At 42.7% G+C, this 19526-nt stretch overlaps 2 protein-coding genes across 6 annotated transcripts in view; both read left to right on the top strand.

The window, feature by feature from the left end:
* LOC116317827 (zinc finger protein 239-like) overlaps positions 1-17889 on the top strand; it is a 29252-nt gene extending 11363 nt beyond the window's left edge. The window contains exons 1-2 of one of the 5 annotated variants that reach the window (XM_031736703.2): positions 6075-6212; positions 16411-17889. In XM_031736703.2, coding sequence (XP_031592563.1) covers positions 16435-17529 — 1095 coding nt within the window. In that variant the 5' untranslated portion in view covers positions 6075-6212; positions 16411-16434 and the 3' untranslated portion in view covers positions 17530-17889. Of the gene's footprint in view, positions 1-6074; positions 6213-16410 lie in introns of those variants that run through there. The other 4 variants (XM_031736704.2, XM_031736705.2, XM_039602466.1 and 1 more) reach the window with 4 other exon arrangements.
* The window catches only part of LOC116309337 (gastrula zinc finger protein XlCGF17.1-like), a 44070-nt gene continuing 30438 nt past the window's right edge, over positions 5895-19526 (top strand). The window contains exon 1 of the mRNA XM_039602462.1: positions 5895-6212. Within this exon, the coding sequence (XP_039458396.1) occupies positions 6041-6212 (172 nt within the window). The 5' untranslated portion in view covers positions 5895-6040. The remainder of the gene's footprint in view (positions 6213-19526) is intronic.

The following is a 19526-nucleotide window of genomic DNA, read 5'->3' as shown; positions in this document are numbered from 1 at the left end:
AGCAGAGCCCAAGAGCTTTTTGAAACAACCGCAACAACACTTGGTGTCACCAACATCTTCAGTGCCACCAGCAGAGCCCACGGCTTTGGCCCCACCACACCCAGCTTTGGTGACACCGCCGCTACCTTTTGCACCGCCGGCAGAGCCCAAGACCAGAAATGAATTCTTACAGTATATGTGTCCAATCACGCTGGATCCAAATACAGTGAGCAAATGGCTGTCACTGTCTGAGGGGAACAGGAAGGTCACGTACATGAAGAAGGAGCAGTCGTACCCTGATCACCCAGAAAGATTCAGCGACAGCCTTCAGGTCCTCAGCAAAGAGGCTCTGAGTGGACGGTGTTACTGGGAGGTGAAGTGGAGCAAGTTTGTTGCTATAGCGGTCGCCTACAAGAGCATCAGCAGAACAGGAAGTGAGAGTGGATTCGGATTCAATGACAAGTCGTGAGCGTTGTGGTGTCACAATAACGAGTTCAGATATGACAGCACCACCACCTTCCTTCAGGTCTCTCAGTCCAGCAAGATCGGGGTGTACGTGGATCAGAGTGCAGGAATCCTGTCCTTCCACAGCGTCTCCGACTCCATGACTCTCCTTCAAAAGGTAGAGACCACCTTCACGGAGCCCCTCCACGTCGGACTCTGGGTTTGTTCGGGATCTGCCAAGTTGGTTCAGCTGCTGTAGGATTTCTTTCTGCTTGAACTTCATTTCTTCTGTCTCTGCCGTCAGCTGACATTCCAGAGAAGTCATTTTTCCAAGTTTCAAGCCACTCTGAGGACATGTTTCTGTACTTCCTGTCATGGCATTTAGAAATCGTTTGGACAAAGTAAATTAAAAGAAAAAAGAGCTCTAATAATTCTGAATGACACTAAGGATACTTTATCTTATGTGACACCTAATGGTTATCTATTGTTAATCGAGCAGAAATAGGGCTGATCAAAATGATTGATTCATTTTGGATTGTTAATCCTTTTTCTTTCAGTGATTAAAACCAACATGAAGAATAATCAGACGATGTTTTAACTTCAAGTAACAAAGAGCTGCTCAATCTAACGCAGCTGTAGGTTTCACTGGAGGCCTACAGATTCACACTCTGCTCATTATTATTATTATTATTATCATCATTATTATTATTATACATCTCAAAACTACGATGTTCAGTGTTTGAATCTTTGACTCCACCTTTGAAAAGCCTTACTGGTGACATGTTGAACATCATCAGTCCATCCAGTCTCTTCCACTTATCCTCACCAGGGTCACTGGAGTCTATCCCAGCTACCGCTGGGCGAGAGGCGGGGTACACCCTGGACAGGTGTGTTTGGACTGTGGGAGGAAGCCGGAGAGAACAGAAAGGCCCCGCCCACACGGCGGATTACAGTTCAGGACCTTCCTGCTGTGAGGCGGCAGTGCTCACTGGCATGAACATCATTGAGAAATGTTACATTTTTGATTGATTGCCTTTCTTTCATAGTCATGGTTCCACTGTTGTGAATGTTTACTGATTATGAGTGTGATACCTGTTATTATTTACTTTGTGTAATGTGAACTATCTCAGGTCAGATCTTTTATCTCGGCTGATGTGAAATCATAACAAACCTACGGTCACACTTTATTAACGTAAAGGTTTTTAAAGCTAACAGATGATTTGTGAGTGTGTGTTTATACATTTGTATACTATTAGACCAGCACCCAGTCTGTGTTTATGACACGGCATTCCTGTCATGCTCCGTCTGTCACTGTGCTCTTTGATGTTTTATTATTATTGTTGTTTTACAAAAAAGCTGAAAAAAAATTATTATTTGATTAAAGTGACACATTAAAGTTATTTACTTGCATTCCTGATGTTTGTGTGTAAGACATTCCTGCTCTAAACAAAGAAAACGTGGAGCTGAAGGAGAGAATGTTGGAGCTAGAATGATACATGCGTCGCTGGAACTTGAAAATCCAGGGCTGGAAAGAAAAAAACGACGAAGACACCAGCAAAGAAGTTATTGACATCTTGGCTAAGATCGCGCCACATTGGGCCTCCTCACTGGGCAACGCTGTGGACACCGTCCATCGTCTAGGGAAAAAAGAAGCGGGTAGACCTCGACAAATAATAGTTCACCGTGATGCACTACCGAGACGCTTTCTGGAAACTGACCAAGGATTCCCAGGTGTGCAAGGAGCTAGGCGTCTACTTCAAGCAAGATTTCTGCAAACTAGCCCGGGAAGCAAGAGCTGCAGTTTGGCCCAAAATGGAGCGAGCCAGAGCTGAAGGGAAGAACGTCTACTACCGAGGGCACGCCGGTTACATCAACAGAGTTTGGGTATTCCCCGGCTGACTGTCGAACTATTCAAAATAACTAGTCATCACATTACTCTATTAGTAATGCGTTTTGCTAACAACTCTATTTAGGTCACGTTCTTTAACCAAATTTTAAGAATGCCAAAAGTTTTAAATAGGCAGGTTCAATACTTACTGTTTATATTACCTATTTGGTACGTTACTATATTGATTTTTCTTAGAGGTCGTTTGCACTTTGTCCCAATTTTATGGAGTACTGCTTTTATCTGAGTACTTGAAGTACAGTCAAATTTTTTCAATTTTCCTTTGTCCTTCCTTTCATGTCATTCTTTAGTTCTAATTTTAACTGTCTTTAAATACTAGGGGCTTGAAAGATAGTGTTAAAAGAAAATCAATATTTTTGTTCTGTAAAAATGTAAATGCGAGCTGTATACTGCTACAAGAAACACACTCTGTGGAGGCAGATGAAAACTTTTATTCTAGTCAGTGGGGGAAAGAATAATTCTTTGTCATGGTACTAACAAATCAGCTGGGGTAGCCTTACTATTTAAAAACTTTCATAATAAAATAGAAACTAATAGGAAAGACAGTCTGGGCCATTGGCTAATTTGTGTGCTCAAAGTGGATAATAGCTTTTTGATTGTATGTAATGTTTATGGTTACAACAATGTAGCTCAGAACAAACTGTTATTTACTGAGATTACCAATCACCTATAAGAACTATCTCACAAATACTCCACAAACAATCTTATATTAGGAGGAGATTTCAATAAGGTTTATGACGAATGGCTTGATAGATCACCCTCTAAATTCCATTCCCATCATATAAATTCATTTTTACACAACTTCTGTTTAGATCTCAGCCTAATAGATCCTTGGAGATTAGCAAACCCACTTGTTCAGTCCTTTTCATGGTTCAAGCCTGATGGCTCGGCTAAATCTCGTATCGACTTCTGGCTAATCTCAGACAGTTTAATGCAGAATAATGTAAATGTGGGTGTCTCAGCTGCGCCTTTAACCGACCACTGTGTGATACATTTCAGTGTCACTCCTCAACTTAAAAACTCTCATAATAAAGTTTACTGGAAGTTTAACTCATCCCTGCTTACCATTGAAAATTTTAGTAACGAAATACTTGGACAACTAGAACTTATTTCAACTAATGAAAACTTAAAATCTTACACAGAAAAGTTTAAAGTACGTCAAATCTCAGTTAAACACAGTAAAATAATAGCTAACCAGAACAAGCAAAAAGAAACTGAAATTATCAGAGAACTTAATCACATCTGCTCTAAAGCCTTTTTTAACAATAATGACAAACAATGTAGAAGTATTCTACAGTCTTCTTTAGACGATATTTATACTAAAATGGCCAAAGGAGCATATCTGAGATCGAGCCAAGTGGATCGAGGATGGCGAAAAAAGCACAGCATATTTCTGTAGATTGGAAAAGATAAGACAAGAGAGAAATGTGGCTATGCACTGACCCTCAATTAATATCTAAAGAAATCTTTCACTGCCAATTATAATCTGCAAATAAATGACAAAGAATTTCAAAACATTACTAAACCTATCCCTCAAAACGTTCTATGTACAGCCGATAATCTTTTTCAAAACCCTGACTATAGACCCCCTGACCTCCCTGAACTCTTAGTAAATGGGCATAACATTACAGCTAACAGTCTAAAAAACTCCAAAATTAGGGAATTATTTGCTAATGCTTATTTCCCATATAGATCCAATCCAAACTCCATCTCACATCTCGGTGATCAAACAAAAGAGATCAGAAAAAATTACCTAAAACTTCCCATTCCTCCCAAAGCTAAGGAGGTCCACTACAAAATCCTCTCTGGTGTTTTCTCCGATGTCGCTTTGCTATTGATAATAATTCTTGCTCTTTTTGTGATGGGGATATTGAAACGACAGAACATTTATTTTATGATTGTATATTCTGTAAAGCCCTGTGGATCGATGTGCACTACTGGCTTTTCCCAAAGATTCCAAACTTACTCAAATTTTCTAAAAATGATATTATCTTTGGTTCTCTAAGAAAAGAAAAGAAACTTGAAAATGTTTTAAATGTAATAATTATAATGGGTAAATTCTTCATTCACAAATGTCGTTTTCTGAAAACAAAGCCGTCCTTTTTTACTTTTCACAAAGAACTCTGCCTCTTCTTCTCATCTGTAAAGTTTATGGACTAAAAACAAGCTGTGGATCTGCATCATATGATTAATGAACTAAATCTGTTAGAAAGGTATGAGGTATAACTTCTTTATGTCTCTTAATTATCCTTTTGGGGGTTTTTTTGGTTTTGGTTTTTGGTTTTGTTTGTTTGTTTTGGGTTGTCTTTGTTTTTTTAATCATTTATTTTTGTTGTTGTTGTTTGCACTTCCTGTTCATTATCTATCTTTAAAATGTTGAAATACAGCCTTTTCTGGCACTATTTCAAGTTGAAGAAAAAAGATCTTTGTAAAGATTGCCATATTTGTTGTACATGATATATTTCTGAAATAAAAAAAAATATATATGCTTGTGTTTTAGCGCCCTCTAGGGGACACTGGGCACATAAACCCTGGTAAAGCCTTCGGGGTGTCGTGTCTGTTTGTGAAGTATACGCTTGACACGATGACATTCTTCCACTCATGATATTTTTGTACCTGCCCTGCTGAAGATGTTGGATCAGCGTCTCCTTAAACTGCAGATAGACAATAAATCCTTTGTGGGCGTATATTTGTATGATCAGAGTGTTTCTGAGAATTCACAGCAGTGTCTGCAGTAGTTATTGGTTACAAAGTAGCTGTAACCCTTATGATCTATAGATGAGTTATATGAGTTTTATTTGCACACAGCTGAAGCAGACTTATAAAAACAAGGTGACATTTATTCACAGAGAGGTCGTAGGTCACCTGCAGCACTGCACCCTAAACAGGCCTAATGTTAACGGAAGCTGTGATTGTTTGTAAAGAAGCTAAGCAGACCACTTTGGTTCTGCAGCCCTCAGGACTACCACGACTTCATGACCGAGGACCCGCGTGCACAGTGTTAAAGGCAGACAGCAGAGCACGTGCCTTACATCGTAAAGAGGGGACTATGGAGCTCAGCAAGAAGGAGCTGCCCGCTGATGTCACTGCGTCGCATGTGGGGCAGGAAGTGTGGTCCATCAGAGATGCATTTCCAAATCTAGACGTTATGTTTTGAATTTTTTACAAATGATTTCCACCAATGAAGACTCTGAGCACGCCACAAACACAGTTAATGAACAGTGTAATTTGTGTAATTGTGTAATCCCTTGTTTATTTTAGACCTACATCAAACAATAAAATAGTATAAAGCCGTGTGTTATTATTCATTCACGTCAGACTCTTGGTCTTGAGTATATGAATGATCAGTAGTAGAATGGATATGATTCATTATGGATAAAAACCTGAATGAGGCCTTTTCTTTCCATTTTCTCTCCTTTATTATTTATAACACACTGTTTATGTATTTATGGCTCTGTTTTGTACATTTAAATAAGTATTAGAAAGAAAGAAGGACGTTTATTCCAAGCGGAACAAAGAATTTAACATCCTCCTCCTGCCGGAACTTCAGAGCGGGACATCCGGTGGAAGTAAACAATGAAAAGGCGGCAGTATGGTTGTTCTAGCGTTGACTTTTGGAGGCTCGCTTTGTGCTGTGTGTAAGCTGATTGTGTGAGCCGTGTGTGTGAGCTGAGTGTGTGTGAGCCGAGTGTGTGAGCTGTGGCAGTAACAATGCCTTCAGTTCAGTATCTGAGAGAGTTTATCAACGAGCGACTAACTGCTGCTGCTGAACAAATATTCTTGGAGTTTGAAAAAACGATCGTCCAGTACGAGGAAGAGATCGACCGTCAGCGCAGACTGTTGGATATCACCTGGAAACCCCAAATCAAGCTGCACAGGACAGGTGAGTGTCACTCACAGCTCTGCGGGACGTTTAGTCTGGCCAAAGCCGCGCGCGCACCGAACAAAAGGTCTCGTGCGCCCTGCGCGGTCTGGGCTTTCTGGAAAGTCGCCAACAGCTCAGCCACGTGATCAAATATCAGCTGATCGATTTGCAGCGTACACATGTAGTAAACTGTCGCGATCAACTCCGGAGACTACAAAGAACGCGGACGTGGCCCCTGACGTCACACTGTGGGTCTGTTTGATGAGCCCGTCTCCTTTCCCTGACCTGGAGCGCGAGCCGCGGGCGGCCAATGAGTGCACAGGACAAACTACGTCACCACCATGTTGTCTCTGTTCGTGAAAATAAACCCGGGCTTCATTAAAGCGTGGGTGAGGACACGCCCGTGGGCTCTCAGGCAGCAGGGATTTAAAATAGCTCTCCACCGACTTACCTGAGCACACCTACTCAGCCCGCCTCACACCACCACCACCTGCTGTTTTATAGGCGTGGGTGTCAGCTCCATCCAGGCGCAGATCAGTGAGATTGTGGCTGGATCCTTAACTGTGGGCCTGTCAGGCTGTCACATGCTGGGGAAAGAAAAAACCCAGAGTTATGAACGTCGTGTAACCATACAGCACCAACACGCCATGAGCTCGCTCTGACAGTAAACCGTGTTCACGTGCAGTCAGCTGTGCCTCAGAGTTCAGTGTAATCACTCAGCTCTGGATAAATCCCAGTCTCCACCTGAGGCTCAGGACCTCACAGCAGATTATCAGCAGAGTTCTCCCTGATGGCACAAACGATCGTCCTCCTCTCAGACAGAAACACGACCTGCGTGGGTGCTGCCTGATGCTCATCAGGTGTGCACAGTTTGAGCTGCACGGCTGTCAGCTGATTGCTGCTTATTACTACACATTGTTGCTATTGTCACCAGACGTAACAGTTATTTAATCCTATTGTTTTTTTTTTCTTCTTTTTTTGATTTAAGTGTTTATTGAAGTTATGCATAAAATAAAATGCACATCGTTTGACTTCCTTAGTTTCAAGACTCATAGGCCGTTTATCAATGCCCAAGTACGCGAGTACGTACCCGCCGAGAACGCGAGCACGGACTCGCGATATGTACAATTGGAACACCTGCGTACGGGGGGGGTTGAAAACGATGTGACGGGAGTCCGCTGTTGAGTTTTGGACGAAATGCATTCTGGGATATTTAGCTGTACCAAGTCCACACCGATGCATGCTCGATAAAACGGGCGGATCGAGAACACATCCGGGACTTTTTCGCGTTCTCGGCTTGATGCGTACTTCGAATTGGAACAGTACTTGGTCTCCGACTGATGACGTATCACGAGTACACGAGAACGCAAGTACGCACAAGTACGCATATTGATAAACGCCCATAAGTACAGAGGAGCATAGTAGTGTAGGTGTGTGCCATCACTTCAGGTACTTCTCCTTCACACAGGTGTGAGAAGAAAAAACAACAACATATGTACAGATAGATGTAATTTGTAACTACATACATGCAGAGAGAGGACAATCAAAAACACATATGGTAGCAGATGGTGACATAAGTACGTGTTACTTTACAGAGTAAAAACATTCATTCATTCAATAGTGAATATCAGTAATATCCATCCTTATAGAACTCTCACAGCGAAGCCATTTCCCCCAGTGCTTCATACATGTCTCATACTCTGAAGTCACTAAAGTAATCTTTTCCATCTTATAAATCTGTTAAGTTACATCCGTCCAGCTGTGTAATGTTGGTGGATCCTGTGTTGGCCATCTTTTGGTCAGCAGCACACCAAGTATTTATCTACAGCCTGTATGTCTGAGGGGGTGTGTCCTACAAACATGGATTTGAAATCAAAGAGTAAATATGTGCCAAAGATCTTTTGCATCACTTTATGAACGTCTCTGCGGTAGTTCTTAATATTCTTACAGTCCCAACACACATGGCAGTGGTGTGCTGCCTCGTAGCCACAGTTGCTCCATCATCATAGTGAGAGCTGGGTAATGAAACTGTTGACTGATTGTTGAAATCATGAAGACTTTTGTATATTTGTGATATTACAGCTTTCTTAGTTTCTGACCTTTAAGTATTTATAAAGAGTTGGATGAACGGCCTCGCTGCAGTGGTTTTTGGTCTTTAATGTTTCAAGTATAGGGCTGGGCCATATCATACCGTTCACGGTAACACAGGTATAATGTTGGGCAACGATAAGAAAATGAAATATAGCGATAGAATCTGGGTAAAACGCGCATGCGCAGTGCCTTTGTTTTCATACGCACATGGCGGAAAAAGCATGGCGGCAACGGAGAATGAGAAGGGCGAAAGCGGATCGTTAAATGAAACGGATGAACCAGAACTGGTTTGTAAAAATGCTGCAACTTCAGTGGTGTGGAACTGGTTTAGCTTTCGTCCGTCAGATACACAACAAAGCACTATTTTTGGTAGAGCATGCTAGCGGGCGTCGTTATTACCGTGTTTTTGGAAAATACGGCACACTTAAAATCAATGCTTTGATTTTTCTGAAAGTCGACAGTGCCCCTTATAATCCCGTGTGCCTTATGTATGATCTCTGGTTGTGTTTACTGACCTCGAAATGATTTTATGTGGTACACGAAAATCTGTCAAATGTTTCAGTACGACTTTGCTAAACTACGAAGCCGCACCGCTTGTTGGATTGTCGGAGCATTACGGCTACCGTAGGCAGGAGCCTCGCGGAGTGATACGTACTGTGCTTCAACATAATATTACCGTATTGTGTGTGTATAACCTCTTTTTAAGGTTTGTGGATATTATACATGGTTATGCTGATGATATGTCGGCCAGTTTCCACTGGAAATGCCTTTTGGTTAAACTGTCAGCGAGGAATTTGCATTTACACTGTTAATTTTTATATAACTTTAATGCACATAAACAGCTGCTTGTTTAAGTGAAAATACATTGATGGGGTTTTTTTGCACTAATAAAGTTGTGGATTTGTAAAGTATTTTGTCTCACATCAATTATATCGTCAGTTATATCGTTATCGCAAATTTTCAAATGTATATCGTGATAAATATGTGTGGTGATATCGCCCTGCTCTATTCGAGTATAAAAGTTTCTTAGCTGTACTGGTCTCGATTTTCTAAATGAAATGTTTGCTTTAAAGTTTGGAAACTCATAACTTCATCTTCCTTTACAACGCCACATATCGAGTCCTTTTTCTATCCAGTTTTTAAAACTATCTGATTTGGTGTAAATTCCGAATCATATGCACACATTTTGGTATTTTATATCCTTCTCCAGGTTCTTTTCTTTTATCACCATTTTCCAAACCCCCAGTGTGGCTTCTACCCTGTTTTACCCTGTAGATTTGTATCTGCCAGCACCGCCTGTACATGCATATAGCTTATTGTTGTTCCATATGATGGATCCCAGCAGTGCAGCCCTGATCTTTGCTGAATGTTTTGTATCATATTCTGGGTTTTATCATATAAATCTAGAGATCGTTTTGTCCCATTCAGTAAAATCTTTGTGATTAATCCTGAGTGGGAGGCTCTGGAACACATACAGAAATCTTGGTAAAACATGACTTTTGATGGTTTCTATTCTAGAGCTTATGCTCACAGGTATGATCCTGTTTGATGATCCTGTTTGATATAAATGGATGTCAGTGGCTGTGCTTGTTTGGGTTTTTCACATGGACTGTAATTATAGGGCCTCAGTTTATATCCTGTCATTGGACCAATGTTTTTAAGACTGTTCATTACCTGGAGCAGGGACTCCTCAGGTGTTTAAGTACAGAAGTAAATCATCTGCATTTATTGTAACACCTGTGATTTTTCTGTTATAGCAAAGAGAAGGCCAAGCACAGCCTTGACTCGCTCCCCTCTCCAGAGTTAGACGCTGAGTTAGGTGACCATTAATCTTAAGCCTTGCAGTTGGATTATCATTTAATGCCTTTACATTGTTTATCACCAACTCATTAAACCAGATTTCTGCAGTACTCTGTATCAGCACTGCCAACTAACCAAAAGCCTCTTCAAGACTCAGCATCACAGCCGCTCTGTGTGTCGTCGTCTTGTATTATCCTGGGTTTGATGTTTATGAAGCCAGCTTGATCATTATGTATGAGGTTAGGGAGTATTTGGTTTTGCCATTATGGATGTATAGCTGCAGTAACCTACACTGAGCACAGACTGGTCTGTACGACTCTTTTGTCCTTGGTCTGCTTCAGTATAACAGATATAATTGCTTCTTTCAGAGTAGGTGGGCTTTGTGCCTTTTCAGTTACATGTTTTTCTCAGTATAGGGATAAGATCCTCTTTGAATGTTTTATATGCTCTATATATTTATTAGCTTTCAGGTTTCTTATGGCCTTTTCTGATCCTTTTACTGTGATTTCAGAGGCTAGTTGTTTATTCTGATCTTCACTCATGACAGGTAAACTAAGCGTTTCAACAAATATGTCCATTTGATCAATTCCCACATCCGTAGTTTTAGAGAGGAGTTGTTTATAAAAGGTTTTAAAGACAGACCGGATCTTATCGGGTTCAGGGGGTTGGGAAGCTTATCTGTAACCGGAAGGTTACCAGTTCAATCCCCTGGCTCTCTCTGTCCTGGCCGTTGTGTCCTTGGGCAAGACACTTCACCTACCACCTACCGGTGTTGGCCAGAGGAGCCGATGGTGCGAAATGGCAGCCTCGCTTCTGTCAGTCTGTCCCAGGGCAGCTGTGGCTACAACTGCCTGCACCAGTGTGTGAATGTGAGAGTGAATGAATAGTGGAATTGTAAAGCGCTTTGGGTGTCTAGAAAAGCACTTTATAAGTGCAATCCATTATTATTATTATTATTATTATTATTATTATTATTATTATTATTATTATTATTATTATTATTATTATTATTATTATTATTATCCTGATTACTTTCTGTTGTGTTGTTGTGGATCTCTTATTTTGTATATTGATGTTTCTTTAGTTTCCGTGCCAATAATTTAGTAAATTTAGACCTGATTTTGTAATATCTTTGTCTACAAAGTAGCATCTTCTGTCCAATCCCTGAGTTTATATGAAATTAATTTCAGTCGATAGTTGTTTTTCTGTCCCTGCGTTAGACAATGAAATGCTCTATTCTGATATAATGAGTGATGAGGAACAGGGAACATCAATCAAACCCATGTCCTTCATCAGCTCTTTGACTTTTATACCACTTGTTTTGTTGGAGCCTGTTTGTTTTGGGTTTAAGTGTATGTTCAGATCACCTCCACACACCTTTAGACTGGCTCAACTCGCCTGCTTGTAAAAAGAGAAAGTACTGCCAGGTGGGATATAGACTCGAATCAGTCAGTCCCATACCTTTGGCCTCTAACTGCCTTTTGTTATTCTTATTTTGGTTCTTTCTGAGGAGTTTTCCTTCTGCAGACCTGGGGCTTGTCTCTGATGGCTGCTGCCCTGGGGCGTCTTGTCTCCCGAGATGCTCCTTGCTTGCTGAATCAGCTGCTCCATAGGATAACCTCGACTAGGAATCCTCGGTCCTTCAGGTCTCTGATTTCGCCTGCTTCAGCTCGGTTTTCCACCTCTCCGATTCTCCTGTTAGTCTTATGAATTTCACCTTTTATATCTTCGAGCAGAGTGTTTTGCTCTCCTTTTGAAATTCTTGAGTTTCTGGTAAGATTATCTGCATATGTACCCCAGCAGGTTGGTTGGGTGTCTGCCTCGTGTTGTCTTCAGCATTGCCACCACATAGCGGGCCCTGCAAGTCCTCGTCCATTTACTGCGACAGGTTTTTCTTACTTTTTTCTCTTGTTTCTGTTGCTTCCTGGTTTCACAGTGTTTTTGACATCAAACAGGTTTTAAATCTCAGTTTGGAGGACATGTTGCTGATTTTTAATGGAGGAGGTGTGTCTATGGCTGTATCCCAATTCAGGGTCTGCAGCCTTAAAGGCTGCATTTTAAGGCCGATTACGTCACAGCGGCGCGCCGAAGGCTGTCCTAATTCAAAGGCTGCTCGAAATGCGGCCCTCAAATGCGTCCTTCATTTCCCTGAATTTTAAGGCTGTGGCGGTGTAGACTTCGTGGCCCAACATATCCCACAATTCATAGCGCGGCAGTCGGTGTGGATAATTTTGCCGCAGACGGCAGAAGCGGAGCGGCCGATGGTTAAACTGTTAAACGTAAGTACTGAATATGATGTCACTTTTTTATGTGCAAATGTTTAATAATGAGGAACATTAAAACATTACTGTTGGCCACATGTCGGCAAAGTTATTTGCCATTAGCGATGTTTGTACTTTCAGCGTTTACTTTGTTTTAAAGCATTTAAAATATAATAATACAATAGTTGACCTTAATCTTACAGAGAATGTGATGATTTTATGGATAATTAAAGTCAGTCATATATCCACAAACACAACAAGCTGAAAGTCAGTGATGCTGCTCGGTTTGCAGTCCTGAATATGACGGCACAAGCAGGATTCACTGCACTGTTAATGTTAGCTATGTTATATTGCTGCCTCTGTTCGGTGGTGTCGAGCCAAACGGACTTTAACGTGTGTTTGAACGAGCTGACGGTTCACTCGTTAAGCTGAAAGAAAGATGCTTTAATCACAGGAGTCACACATGTGTCCACTGGACCATCTGGAACTCTTCTTGTTTAGCTTTTCGTAATAACACAAACACTAAATCCTCCTTCTCTTGTGCTGTTTTGTAGCAGTGTGTACACCTGAGACTGTCACCTGTCTGTCTGTCCTGCTCTCTCTCTGTTTCTTTCTCTCTGATTGTGGAATAAAGTATGAACATGTATTTATAAGTTACACTTGTGTTTGAATCCTGCAGCTTATCACACATTTGATTTCCATGTGTGACGACTGCAAGTGTCCAGAGTGAGGACAGACTGAGGGACCCACTGCTGCACATCATCTGTGAGGCTTTGCACCCTGATGATCCACCAGGACAAACTCAGCAGTGTGTGAGGAAGAGGAGGAGGAAGAGCCAGCAGCAGCTGACAGATGGAGAGAATAGACAGACTGTTCCCTGTTTGTGAAGGACTGCTAGGAAAGTTTAACATCACTAATTGTCTGTCCTGAATCAGTCTTATTAGGTAATGTTCAAATAATGTTATCATCCCAGTGTTTTCAGTGTGGGAGAAAGTACTCAGGGCCTTCAAGTTACACACTATGAAAGGCAGCAACAAGTTTAATATTCAGAAACCTAAAGTATGTATCAGCAGCAGAATGGAGCTAAAAATAAATGTTTGTTTCAGTTCTATGAAGCTTTGAGTATTTTGGATTAGTAGCACTGCTGTGTTTGTTGCATCATATTGCTGTAATTGTTTATATGCTTTATATATTCTGAGCTAAGTTGATCTATAGTGTTACATCATATTCTATAAGGATGTTATGTGTTTGTATACTTTCTGCCCAGTTTGACCCATTTAGCAGAAGTCAGCCTGTTTAAGGCTCTGATATCTATTCTGTATGACTTAAAGCAGTTATGACATGGTCTGATTTTCTCACCCAATAAAGGAATATTTCATATATCAGTCTGATCTTCATTCTATCAGAAACAGTTATCACAGCTCGTACATTTTCTTTTTACACATATATGTAAGCATTGAGCCAAATTTAGTAATGCCAACATATTGAAAGAACAATGTTTGTCTCTTATATATAATACATCTGTATATACACTGTCAGAGATACTTGAGTGTCTTTGAGTGAAGATCTAAGGTAATAGGAAATATAAATAACTGCTACTTGAATCTTTACTGAAGCTCAGTATTTGACACAGAGTTCACTCACATGTGCTGTACCAGTGTACCTGCACATGTGATGTGACAATAAGTGATTTGATTTGAGAGTTCAAACTCAATGCTGTAATAACTAATAATGATTAATAACTATGATATTGGCCATATCATATTTACACTGACTTTAGTCTCATGAACAACATTAACTAATTGTTATTTACTAGTTAATCTTAAATGACTGTTCAGTACAGAAATGAAGCCCAACAATCATGTTTTACAGTCCTGTGGTCTCAGCCTCAGATACTTATTAAATCACACAAAGCTCGTGTAGAAACAAACAAACAAATGAACAAAATATGTTCTCCTTCATTTCTGTCAACCACATGTTTCCAGCTATCATGGTTGCTAGGCAACCTGAGCAGCGCGATGGAGGCTAGACCGTCCCATTTCACAAGCCTCGCACTTCCGGCCTTAGCGGTCTTTGAGTACGCGGCCCTTGAGGACCGTTGAGGCTGCGTACTTCAACCTCCTAAGACCCAAACTCTTCCACAACATGCATTTTTAATTTATCCTTGATATTTGGGCCCAATGAATGTAAAAACAAAGAATTACCAGATTTTTTTTTTTAACCTTATTTTTGTTTTTAAGGTAAATGAGAGCCACATATGAGGATATTCGTTTAAAATTTTGATAGAACAGTAGCAGTATAATGTCCTTGTAAGTGGATATCAGGCCCTTGTAGAGCAAAATTTAGTATTTTGGTTTAAATAATCGAAAATGTGATGTCCACATATGTGGACGCCAGGTCCTAGGAGGTTAAGGCTGCAGCCCCTGAATTGGGATACAGCCTATGTTTGTTTGGTTTCATTGCTCCTACATGTCATGCAGCCATCTGCCACCAGGTGGAGCATGACTGTTCAGAAACACTGTTAGAGTCAGAATCAGAGAGACTTTATTAATCCCAGAGGGAAATTAGTTGTCATAGCAACAAATATACGACCAACAACAAGCACTCATATAAAACGAGAGTAGAAGCAGAGATATTGATAGATAAATATAGAGATAAAGCTATAAACATTAAAGCACAAGTATCTGTGCAAACAGATGTCGTGGTGTGCAAAGTGACAGGGTGCACTGAGGTGTGACTAATCCTGTTCCACATGTGTGGATCTGACACCAGTGGATGAATGACAGCAGCAGGAGGAACGAGCTCCTGCAGCGTTCCCTCACACAGCCAGGCTGAAGGAACCTGTTGCTGAAACTGCTCTTCAGAGTGTCCAGTGTGTTGTGGACGGGGTGGGAGTCACTGATCACCTCCTGCAGGGCGGGAGCCTCAGAGCAGCCTGCTGCACACACTGAAGGATCTGAGCCGGCTCTGTAGGCAGCGTCCGTGCTGGCAGACCAGGATGTGACATCAGTCCCACCAAAGCAGACAGGCGAGGGTCGGCGTCTGTTGTTTCTTTTAAAGGCAAAAGAATTCGATTAGGGACACAAGTGGAGGTCATCATTCATGGCGCGCAGCACAATACGCCACGCTGTGTCATCATCATCTCTCTTTCAGATGTTACAGGTTTTGTAGGAACATGCTTTCATGTCTCAGGTATATACGGCCGCTTTATTGTCCACGTTGTTCTTCTTCAGTCTTCAAAGGTGCCACACGGTCAAGCTCATTAAATGAGTGATGTCATTCATGCTTTCAAACGCCTTTGTTTAGACGGTTTTTGGCGTTTTCCATGAAACAGTTTATATCTGACTGTGTGAGGACATCTCATAAGGAAAGCGGCACATGTTCCAGACATTTCCACATGTCTCAGTTTGTACTCTTTTAAAGTGTTTGTCCTTGTTCCTGATGTGCCGACACGTCAGCCTGAGAGCAGCTTTCAAACGCAAAGCGTCTTTCACAAAAGTGAGCGAGATATCTCGAGATGTTCTGAAAGTGCGTTCCTCTGTGCTGTTGAAAAACCGCACAGCATGTCCGGGTGTTCCCTTTGCAGTAGCGACAGGAGGACAGCAGTTTTTAAACCAGTACTGTGTTTGTGCTATTGCTGGACTGGGTGGGGCTGTGGATGTGGGTGTAAAGGGTGGAGAGTGCAGGACACAAACACAGCCCTGTGTGGAGCCTGCGTTAAGGCTTGGGTGAAGTCGGGCCCCGCTTGTCCACCCTGGCAGTGAGGGGTCGTCAGCTGGTCACCGGTCTGTGACCAGGACGTGAGCTGAGGTCCACAAAGAGCAGCATAGCGTAGCTCGCCTGACTGAGGACGACGGAATCCCAGAAATGTATAAAAGACAACGTGTTGAATTAGAAACAAATCTATTTTTTCCTGTGGTAATGAAACTGAAATAAAGATGCTTCGTTTTCAGACAACACCTATATATTTGTGTGTGTGTGTGTGTGTGTGTGTGTATGAGGACATTATTGTGTCATTTGTAGTTTGAACTAATGTTTTTGTGGTTTGTGTCTCTGTGTGTGAGGAGGAGCAGCTCTGTGACCTGAAGATGAACTCCAGTGAGGACCAGGAGGAGCCGACGCCTCTACACATTAAAGAGGAACAGGAGGAAGTGTGCACCAGCCAGGAGGATGAGCAGCTCGTCCTGAAGGAGGAGGCCGACGCCTTCTTGGTGACTACTTTTGGTGACAGTGACCACAGTGAACTAGAGGCTAACGGTCACCAGCTTCTCTCTGACGGCGCTCCCGGCAGCTCTCCGGTGTCAGAGAGTCAGCATGACGCCGACCTGAGTAAAAAGCCTTTTAAATGTAATGTTTGTGGAAAAGCCTTTAAGAAAAACTCTTACGTAAAGGAACACCAGAAAATCCACTCGGGCGAGAAGCCGTATACTTGCCAAACATGTGAGAAGAGTTTCACTCGGAGGGCTCACCTGTTGGGTCACATGAGAACCCACACGGGCGAGAAGCCGTATTCCTGTGAAACGTGCGGGAAAGGTTTTACTCAGAGCAGTCACCTGCTGAGCCACATGCGGCTTCACACGGGTGAGAAGCCATACGCTTGTGAAATATGCGGGAAAGGTTTTATTCAGAGGGGGCACCTATTGGTCCACGTGAGAACGCACACCGATGAGAAGCCGCACACCTGTGAAGAATGTGGGAAGAGTTTCCGATTCAGCGGCACTTTGTCGGTGCACATGAGAACGCACACGGGCGAGAAGCCGTATTCTTGCAAAGCCTGTGGGAAAAGTTTCCGTCAGAAAAAGATTCTGTCCGTGCACATGCGCACTCACACGGGCGAGAAGCCGTATTCCTGCGAAACGTGCGGTAAAGGTTTCGCTCAAAAAAGCGATCTGACGATCCACGAGCGAACGCACACGGGCGAGAAGCCGTATCCCTGCAAAGCCTGTGGGAAGAGCTTCCGCCAAAAAAACATCCTGTCCGTGCACATGAGAACGCACACGGGCGAGAAGCCGTACTCATGCAAGAGCTGCGGGAAAAGTTTCCGTCAGAAGAGCATCCTGTCCGTGCACATGAAGACTCACGCGGGCGAGGAGCTGTATCACTGCGATGCGTGCGGCACCACTTTTCCGTCCAGTCGCAGCTTGTTGGAGCACCTGGACACTCACACAGGTGAGGAGTCGTAGCTTGGAAAGCTGCAGGTCAGAGTGAATATGGGAGCGGGGTGTTGGCGTCTGTCTCCCGCCTGGACTTTTGGCTCCGACGGCAAAGCAGCTCGTCAGCTGGTGTCATTCACACAGCCGTTTTCCTTTGCTTTGTGCATCCAAACCTAACCGTACCAACGCGCTCTGTTATTCCTGTCATGTTCTCATCTACGGTTCCTGACCTGGATTCTGTCATGGCTGCGATCCTCCCGGTTTCATTTTACCCTTCGTGCTTCATACTTAAGGTAACTTTGTATCATTTTGGACTTTAGAGGTGACACTAACAAAGTGTAGATTGTTGTTATTGTAACCTGTATAAATAAAGTTTCTTCTAAATTGTCATCATGTTTTTCTTTTGCCCTGTTTATGAAATAAGAGAACGTTTCAGTCACAGCAGTTTCACCCTCACGTCCTCACACTCTGAGAGAAGCTGGTTTCAGTATGTGGGAAAACATCGTCAGTGTTTTTGACAGTTTTTGGTTTCGTAGAGATACAAAGAAGCTGATGACATCACAGGTGACGTTGCTGTTAGCATCCTCCACCCTGTGCTAGCTCTGCTGCTGGTGTAGTAAAAGAGACCACACTGACTGGTTTGCCACAGAAACTGAAAACAATCCAGCTTGTTGTGCCATTTTTCTCTGAAAGTGCTCAGTGGCTAACTAATCCTACGCTAAACTGCCCTTCTAGTTCTCACTGCTCGAGGCACAGAGACGTGAACAGACCTGTTAGCTCTGTCACACATTCATGCACCTGCACGGCCTTGAACGACTATTCATATCTATGAGCTTTTCCACACGTCACAGCCACAAATGTAAATGTTTTGCGGGTTTTATGTGACGGGCAAACAGAGCATAACTGAAAATGACTGAGCAAGTTCGCGTTAGAATAATCCCGTCAGAGTTCAGACATACATGGACGCTCTCCATCCACTGGCTGAACTCTGCCCCCTCGAGTCAATAAAACGTCGACTGACCCGCTGCGGTGAGCAGCTGGAAGAAGCTTTTCATTCCCCGGGAATGACAGGGAACAGCAGTTCAAACAGTGTGTAATCTACAGCAGTCTAAACTATGAATACATGTAGAAATGTGGCTGTGCCAAATCTGATATGGACAGCGCTCCTTCACACCAGACAAATACAACCCAGCAGCGCCACCTAGTGACCAAACAGCTTAACAGCAGAGTAAATGGGACAAACATAGGTTAGACCTCGGTGGTGTAATCACATGTATATAGAAGCTGACCCAGTGCTTTAAAGACAGGCACATTTACAATCCAGCTCTCCAGAACCTGGCAAAGTTAAAATCACTAAATATGATGACCTCATGCTCTCCCGTGCACGAGCTGTCTTTACAGGTAAAAATGATGGCTGGTGTGGGATTGATAGCATGAGTCACATACGGTGTAATAAAGGAGCAAAGCATCTTGCTTTGGCTCTCGGAGGAGGCCGACGCACTTTTTCTCCTCTCCCTTATCTTCCCTGCTTAGTTCTTATGTCCTTGTCTAGTCTCGTGTTTTTTTGTATTACTTTCCCTGGAACACTCTCTCACAGTCTGTGTCTAAAACCTAAAAGAGAATTATGGATTTGATCAACTGGTCTCTGAATGCTATTGACACCCTTTTCTCAACGAGAAGTCTGGGCTCGGGCGAGCCCGAGTGCCCTGGAGGGACTTTCCCTGCCGGATGGACGGGTGGCAGAAATGGAGGATCGTGTGCCTGGCGGGACTGTCGATCAAGGACGCTGAAGATATCTACCTATTCGGAACCATGATAACAAGGTTCTTGCTGATCGGAGCTGGCCTGGCCCTGGCTTATCGGAGAATTAAGAAAGCGGAACCGGCTGTGCAAACCCCCACAAGGCTGCCTGCTGGGATTGAATTGATGGGACGAGGTGCGACTTCTCAGAAAGGGCTCACGGAAGGCAGCATGGTTAAGAGCTTGGAGGCGCTAGCGGCTGCAATGAATACTCAGAACAACACCTA

Source organism: Oreochromis aureus, linkage group 18 (genome assembly GCF_013358895.1).
Source record: "Oreochromis aureus strain Israel breed Guangdong linkage group 18, ZZ_aureus, whole genome shotgun sequence".
Taxonomy (NCBI): domain Eukaryota; kingdom Metazoa; phylum Chordata; class Actinopteri; order Cichliformes; family Cichlidae; genus Oreochromis; species Oreochromis aureus.
Note: the sequence above shows the minus strand (reverse complement) of the source record. Positions and strands in the feature narration are given on the sequence as shown.